This window comes from Miscanthus floridulus, chromosome 8, assembly GCF_019320115.1.
Source record: "Miscanthus floridulus cultivar M001 chromosome 8, ASM1932011v1, whole genome shotgun sequence".
In the NCBI taxonomy this organism is placed as follows: domain Eukaryota; kingdom Viridiplantae; phylum Streptophyta; class Magnoliopsida; order Poales; family Poaceae; genus Miscanthus; species Miscanthus floridulus.
Genome location: NC_089587.1, coordinates 97,413,371 through 97,421,826, shown reverse-complemented (window position 1 = coordinate 97,421,826; position 8,456 = coordinate 97,413,371). Strand labels below are relative to the sequence as shown.

General features: G+C 49.6%; 1 protein-coding gene and 1 pseudogene across 1 annotated transcript; both read right to left on the bottom strand.

The window, feature by feature from the left end:
• Positions 1-1,006: 1,006 nt before the first annotated feature.
• LOC136473029 (uncharacterized) lies at positions 1,007-5,259 on the bottom strand (annotated as a pseudogene).
• A 1,265-nt stretch (positions 5,260-6,524) lies between these two features.
• Positions 6,525-8,026, bottom strand: LOC136473028 (KDEL-tailed cysteine endopeptidase CEP1-like). Its single transcript, XM_066470728.1, has 2 exons — positions 7,434-8,026; positions 6,525-7,353 (listed from the first exon to the last, which is right to left on the bottom strand). The coding sequence occupies exons 1-2, from the start codon at positions 7,897-7,899 to the stop codon at positions 6,713-6,715; spliced, it is 1,107 nt and encodes a 368-aa protein (XP_066326825.1). The 5' UTR covers positions 7,900-8,026; the 3' UTR covers positions 6,525-6,712.
• Positions 8,027-8,456: the final 430 nt, after the last annotated feature.

Below are 8,456 nucleotides of genomic sequence, written 5' to 3'. Positions count from 1 at the left end.
TGCCATCTTCTCCCACATATTGTTTGCATCGCCTTCATAATAAGGGCCCTCTTCAATGACCTTTTCCTTAAAGACATTTGATGCCTCCCCTTCTAATTTCCAAAAAAAGTAGAGTTGTGGTGACAGCAAACACACAATCACCAACAACTCTATTGTTTATTAAGTCGTAGAGATAACCAAATGTAATAAGCTGATGGTAGGATTAATCCCTAGTTTTGTGGGTTTCAGAGTCGTCTATCCCTTCTTTGAGTAACATAGACGAGCACTTTGCTTAGAGAAGCTTGAGCATAGCGATTAATTGCTTTTTAGGTACAAAATGTATTAATTACCTTAATTTTTACATACAAAAAGGATTTAGTTGACTAACAACAAGGTTCTTGAGTTCTTTGAAGAGCCTTGACAGGTCTCTATAGCAAACCAACTGTGCATCAGCTTGGTTCAAAGTTGTGATAGTTTGACTTAGTACAAACTTTGATCCCTTGCCTTTATATTTTAGGATGGAGTGAATAGCAATGAAATGAATGAATTACCTTAATTTGTACATACAGAAAGGAATTGATGAATTAAAAACAAGGTTCTTGAATTCTTTGAAGAGCCTTGACAGATCTCTATAGCAAACCAACTGTGCACCAGCGCCAAAATTGAGATATATGTAATCCTTAGTTTCATTTCCAGAAACATATTCCAGAAAGAGACCTTCTGATGATGAACTAAACAGCTTGCTTCCAAAGAGAAATGTCGCAATTCAATATTTGAGTTGGTGAATAAACAGAAAATAAAATTAGAGATGTAATATGGCTGATGAAACAGGTAATTTCATGTTTTGGACACTTCTTGACAACTTCGACAAAGCTTGAAAGAATGAATAGGATAAGTTGATGGCCAATTGCATTTGAGAAAAAAAAAAGTAGACGGCTAACTCGGCTCTGACAAAATTGCTGCTCTAACCATACCGATATTGCAATCAGTGAATCATCAAACAAAATTGATCCCTACTAAGATTTTTTTATGGGCAAGGATTAGGGTATCTTGCATGTACATCATTGATCTCAACAAGAATTTCCTCAGGAAGATGGACTGTGGTTGCCTGAAGAACTTCATCAAGCTGCCACAATTTAGTCGCACCGAAAACAGCTGATGCCACAAGTGGATGTCTCAAGACAAATGCTGAAAGCAACAGTAAGATAAGCTAAGGATCAGCAGAAAATGGTCAAAGAATGCAACTTCACATCAAGCGAAATTGTTGAGAATAGCTTACCAATCGCTAAGGTCACTGGAGAAATGCCATACTTTGCAGATATTTGTGTGTATTCCTAAAACAAAAGAGATTGCTATGTAAGCAGTTAAAAGGTGTTTTTCCAAATCCACGCCTTACAAATCATTTGCGCACCTTCACAGCTGCTTTCACCTTTGGGCTCTGCAGTTTGTATCGGGATTCACCTTCAGAGTATCTCCCTACAAAGGAGGGCGGCTAGTGGCACAGTGGAACCAAACTAAAATGGAAGAGAGAGGATTGGAACCAGACTATAAACCATTCGAAAATTCAGAACACGGTACCTTTGAAAAGATTCATTCTTGCGTCTGGTGGACCACAGTTATCAGATGAGTGATACTTTCCTGAAAGTATACCCATTGCCATTGGGCTGTAAGCCAGCAAGCTGATTCTGCAAATGCCATAGTTCAACAATAGAAGTTCAGAAGAGAAAGAATTGTATAGAATGAGTGAAAACAGGATACGATTTGGAAAATATCTTAATCAAGAGCAAATATGAGATGGCAGTGCCTTTCTTTTTAAACTAAACGGATGTCAATATTTGTCAATAGTCACTAGTATGAATAGATAACTGAAGATAATAGTCAGTTACAGAGCATTTGAATGTGTTAGGCAGGCTCAGGCATACCTCTCATGATGGCAGCATTCCGCCAATCCAGAATCAAAATTTCGGCACAGCAAGTTATATGAGTTCTGTAAAAATATAGGAGAACAAGTATGGAGAGTGAGTACGGTACTATGAAATATGAATTGGATCAAACTGTGCTACTTACCTGCACTGTCAGTAGCTTCGGAAGCAGCTGAAAATTCTTACGCAGCTGGAGAAACTTCATCAAGCCATATGGTGTCTCATTGCTAAGGCCAATGTATCTGATCTAACACCAGCAATCCATAAATGTGCAGCCTGAACATTTCCATTAAAAATGGAAAGTTAAAAACAGCACCTCGACGACATACCTTTCCGGCATCTATTGCTCTCCCAAGCAATGTTTTTGAGGCGCCTAGGCGTTTGTGGCGGACGCCTATGCGACGCCATACACATATTGTATACCTCGTTTGTTGCCAATTCTTGAGCCCATGTTCCTTTGGAAAAGAGAAAATTTGCACAGCTAAGGGAGCACTACTAATCAGTAACATACTAATCAAAGCAAGTGTATACTAATCAAAGAAAGACATGTTGCTGTAGCAACTGTAAACTAATCAAAACAAGTGTATACTAATCAAATCCATGTTGCTGTAGCAGTGTATGTGGTAGTCCAAGCACAAGCAGACATTAGTATATGTGAGTAACACTAAAGAAAGATGGCTCAGTAATATAAAAGCAGAGCACGAGCAAGGCACACGCAGCATGAGCAAAAGCAGAGCACAAGGCATTAAATACTACAATACTCAGAGCAGAGACGGAATACCAGGCACCAGGCAGGGTCATAACAGGCGGAGGGAACAGAGAGGAGGTAGGGCATACCAGGCGGACCAGAGAGGAACAGAGAGAAGGCAGGGGCATACTAGGCTAACGGCAGACGGCCAGCGGAGGTGGAGACACGAGATGAACGGGCAGCTGCCGATGCCTGCAGCTGCGGAGATGCTGGAGCGGCTCCACGGCAGGTGCGGACGACCAAGCAGAGATGCAGGGGCGGCTCCTCGGAAGGGGCGGCTGGCCGGTGGACTCGAGTTGTCGAGCAGAGGAGCAGCAAAACGGAGCTCAACGTTCGACCGCCGCCTTCTCTCTCTCCCCTCGCCCGCACTCGCGGTAAATGCCTCGCGCGAAGAGCCTATCTAGGTCACAGTTCCCGCACCAGGGGCGGACGCGCGGTCGATTTTCCGCGGGCCGCGGTCATTTCGCACCCTTCCCCCGTGGCGCGGAAGCGCGGTCGATTTCCCGCGGACGCACGGTTGATTTCGCGCCCTTCCCTCGCTAATTAGCATCTGGCGTCCGTCTGATGCCACGCCAAATTCGATTAAGCGGACGCCATACGAGTGTAGGTCGTGGCGCCCTCGACGCCCAGAGCCTCTGCCACGCCTTGTCGCCTAGGCGACACCTCAAAAACAATGCTCCCAAGAGCCTCAAGTTGTTCTTCCATTGGAACAGACGTGTACTGGCAGTTCGGATCATACTCTGTCTCACCAAACATCGGAACATAACAGGTGGTTAAGACCTCATAGGCAAGAACACAAGCTGAGTCAGAGACCGATCCGGCCAGTGTATCTGGTAGAGGTCGATGTAGTCCACGCCCAGCCTGTGCAAACTGCACAAGATCAAAACGAGCATGGCACACATTAGGTATGAACGAAAAGAGGCCATAGCCAACTATGCAATAACAATTTTATTCGAAATCGTCAATCGGGGTGACTATTTATGCAGTTTGTATTACAAATCTAGAGTAAGCCTGCCCTAGAGCAGAAGCGCCAAGCTTTCGAACTAAATAATCAGTTTCTGAAGACACAACCCAACTAAGCTAGCATCTGAGCACAAGAACAATGTGAAGTTTTGCCAAGAACAATGTGAAGTTTTGCCGAGCGAACACATAACAAAGTCCACCAATTGACCACCTGCCATCGATTGCCTCTGCGATGTTCCGCGAATCGAGAGATGTCGGCCCGCCGCGGATCCACGTCATCTGCCCAGAAGGTCCGGCAACCTGTCCTCGCAGCACAGCATCACCAAACAAGGCAGCAAGTTGAGTTCACCGCTGGTGTCACAATACATAACCAACCCAAGTACGTAGGGACTAGGGAAGGACACGATGGTTGCTCGCCTTGGTTGCGATGACGACGCTGTCCCGTGGGGCTCAGCGGCCCCGCAACCAGCGGCCGAGGAGCTGCTCGCTGCGCCCGCGCGCCTCACTACGCTGTGGGACCGGGTACCTGACAAGTAAACAGGTTCGCAGATGTGCAAACAGGCCGCTTCCACTCTCAAACCGACGCGTTTCTTGAAAAAATAGAAGGAAATCGAGAGGGTATAAGGGAGGGAGCAGGTGAGCCTGCTACGGGCTTTTTTGGAATTCGACGAGAATGCCCTTTGTGGTCTGTCATCCCGCAACGGGATTTCACCTAGCCATTACAAAACGTGATCCATTCGTGAGAATGCCATCTGCTGATCTTGGTACCTTTTTCTTCTTCTTTTTTTTTTTTTTGCCTCTGTCTCTTTCCTCTTTCTTTCACCGATGGTCATACGGATAGAACGAAGGGGCGTAGAAACAGATCGAGCTTGGCGACTATAAGCACCGAGCCCCAATGGCGAGCACCTCCCACCCACGGTGGGTGGGGGTGTTGGGCGCTCGAGGCGTGGGGGCTCGCCTGGGTGGGGGGAGCTCGTTCAGTGCTTGGAGAAGAAGCAGCAGTCAAGCTCGATCCGTTTCTGCGCCTTTTCATTCCGTTGGTACGAGCACCGGTGAAAGAAAGGGGAAAAGGACAGGGACAGAAGACGAAGAAAAGGATGACAAGATCATCGGATGGCATTCTCACGAATAGATCACGTTTCGTAATGGCTAGGTGGCGAAGCCAGTTTCCACTATGGTCGAATTAAAGCCTCCTTTGACACAGCTCATCCAAAACGGCTTCACCGGTGAAGCCAGAAAAACTGGTTTTTCCCGGCTTCTAGTTCATTTTAACCCTGACTTATAAAACGGCTTTACATTACAGTGTCTCGATTTACGCAAAATAGATGAATCGAAGCCGACGTAAGCCATGCCAAAAGGCCCTAAAAAAGCCCGCCTACATCTCGGCGGAGTCGAAGAAGTTGACGCCGGCGTCGTAGGCGGCGTCGAGGAGGCGCAGCGAGCACGCCGCCCCGCTCTGCTCTCCCATCGCCATCGTCCCTGCAAGAATTGCGCACACGCACAAGCAGGAGTCATTCAGCAGGGTCCACCAGGGAGAGAAAGAGCACAGTCCACCAGAGAGAAAAAGGGGGAGTTTGAGCTCGAACCGAAGCAGAGGCGGGAGACGGGCGGCAGGTCAGGAGCAAGTTGGAAGGTGGGCATGGCCATTCTTGTTTCCTCTGTTGCTCTGCTCGGAGCCTCGGAGGAGGAAGATATCGGCGGTAGTGCACCTGGCTAGGCCGCCAGGGCATCCTCCATCCTATCCGTCTCTTCTCCCCTGTCAAGATTCATGTATGTTATAAGATTCGCGTACAGCTCCACCTTTATCTGCTTTTACGACTTGCGGATTGGGTTGGGTGTGGCCGTGTGGGCGCGGGAGGAGCAAGAGAGGATGGAGCAGCGGAGTACCTCCATCTCCATGGCGACGGCTGCCTCAAACCTTTGGGGGACTGGAGCTTGGAGTCTCCTTCGGACCGTTGGACGAGGGGAGAGGGCGAGTCCGCTCGCTGCCGGCTGCCGCCGCCCGCACTGGAGACTGCCCTGGAGGCTGACTGGACTACTGGGGGTATTTACCTGTGCCATTATAAAAGTTCGAAATGATCTACGTATCATTAAAATTTTAAAAAGTTCCTCAATACCCTTGTCCGAAGTTTCTTTTACCTACGTACTATTTTCATTAGTTTTCCTTGTAACAGCGGTTAACGTCCAGCGGAAAAGATGATTTTGCCCTCAGTTATAGAATGCATCAAAATTTTCATTCTTTCCTCAGGTGCCACTGTAACTTCCTGTGATTCAAAAAACTTCACTTTTTTCTCTCTACCATTATGAAAAAATCATGGTAACAGCTTGTACGTGTGCATGTGAAAAACTTTAATAATTATAATAAATTCGAAATGCATCCAAAAAATTCGATAATTGCGACAACCAATAATTGCGACAACCACAAAAAGCGAAGTTTTTTGAATCACGGGAAGTTACAGTGGCTCCTGAGGAAAGAATAAAAATTTTGATGCATTCTATAACTGAGGGCAAAATCGTCTTTTCCGCTAGACGTTAACTGCTGTTATAAGAAAAACTAACAAAAGTGGCACGTAGGTAAAAGAAACTTCGGGCAAGGGTACTGAGGAACTTTTCAAAATTTCAATGGTACGTAGATCATTTTGAACTTTTATAATGGCATACAGGTAAATACCCCGACCGCTGGAGAGAGAGACGCTGAGGATGGCACATGGGGATGGAGGCGCCCTGGAGGATGGATCGGCCCAGCCCAAGGAAGCCCATTTAAACTTTTTATGGTGGCCCATGATGCTAGTAGTCACATCTAGTTATTTTTCTAGTGGAGCAACCATATACTGTATCAGGCAGTTTTGTATACTCCTATATAATAGCAAAGTTGATGCTTCAAAGTCTTAATCAATGCATACATAGTCATGTTTATATGTCAATATAATAATAACTGAATGAAACGAAAGCTGATTGGTATTACATGAATGTACGGTGTATGATGTGCGTATGCCATTCGGACATTCACGGTCCGCGATGTTCTGTCCGAGCATACATCGATCGATCATAGTATAGCTATAGGCTTATAGCTACTACGTAGTGTAGTGTAGTGCGCAATTCAGAGCTCGTCGTGGCTGTCGCCGTCGACGACGGCGCGGACCTTGGGGTTGGGCGAGGTCTTGACGGGGTAGGACGCCTCCATGGCGATGCCGCAGTGTCCCTCCTTGGCGGCCACGTCGCGCGCCATGCGGATGTAGCCCTTCTCCCCCCACTCGGGGCCCCACGAGTTCTTCACCACCCAGTACTTCGTCCCATCCGCGGTCACGCCGTACCCGACCGCCGTGACGCCGTGGTCCAGCTCCGTCCCGCACCTCCCCGCGAACACCCCCTCCGAGTAGAACTGGAAGTGCGAGCCGCTGGCCTCGATCGCCACCGACACCGGCTGGTGCGCCACCGCCTTCTTGAGCGCCGACTCGTCGTTGGCCGGCACGTCCTCGTACCCGTCGATGGTGACGACCGGCGCCGGCGACTTCTTGCACGACGCCTTCCGCGCCTTGTACGGGTACGCGTCCTCCGCCGCCACCCCGCCGTGCTTGGCGATGTACTGGAACGCGTAGTCCATGAGGCCGCCGTCGCAGCCCGCGTTGGCCTTGGTGTCGCAGTCCACCAGCTGCTGCTCCGACAGCGACGTCAGGTTCTTGGTCTTGATCGCGTTGATCCCCTCCACAGCGGTGATCGTCGAGAACGCCCAGCAGCTACCTGCGATTGCATTGGCGTTGGCGTTGGCATTCATTACGATTGCTAGCTTTGTTGACAACGACATCTAAACACGTACGTACCGCACTGGCCCTGGTCCTTGACGTCGGTGACGGCGCCCTTCTGCCTCCAGTCGACGGAGGTGGGCAGGTCGCGCGCGCCGGCGTACATGAACGACGACGCACCGCCCTGCCTGTCGCCGCGGAACATGCGGTGGTGCGCGACCCTGGACCCCGCGTAGTGGCGGCGGAACTCGTCGGAGGTCATGTCGCCGAAGCGGTTGAGGCGGAGCTTGTACGGCTCGTCCCGCTGGTTGAACTCGTGGATGAGGCGCACGTTCTCCTTGAACACGTTGAAGCGGCGCGCCTTGTCGCCCAGGTCCCGCGCCACCGCGTGGCGGCCCCGCCAGCGCTCGTACAGCGCCCACAGCGCCTCCTCCGACGCCAGGTCCTCCGCCCCGAACTCGACCGCGGCCGCCGGCGCCGGCGCCACGGCCAGCAGCGCCGCCGCCAGCATCAGGACGGCCGCGAGCGCCACCGCTCTCGCCATCTGCGTGCCTGGCTCACAACGTACACTGCTCGCTAGCTAGCTTCTCTAGCTCGAATGGATGGAACAGTACTAAGCTAAGCTGCTGATCTGATGCTATGATCGATGGCTGGCTGGCTGGCTGTCTTTGTGTTTGTGATGAGGTGTGGTAGCCATGGGGATGAGGAGGTCCTTATATAGTAGCGATGGAGATGCTTTGCTGCATGGCACGAAGGATCAACGCAAGGAAGAGGATGACGTTGCTTGCGGGCAACAGCGTGGTAATTAATTATTAATTTATTATGACGAACAACACATGAGAGTACACAACCGTACCTGGAATGCAGGCAACCAACCGTAAGGGACTGCAACTGCAGTTAATTGCCGTCCATCCATGGGCACACCGTACACATACGTATTACCCCATCAGTAGTGTGTTGGCAAATACAGATGATACAGCAGTTGATGCTGATTGGGTGCGGTGCCAACATTGGACGGCGGGAGATTAAACGCATGGCCGATGAAATGTTCTCAGAGGGGATTAGCGATGCGTTCACGCCACGGCCATGTACAAAACCGGG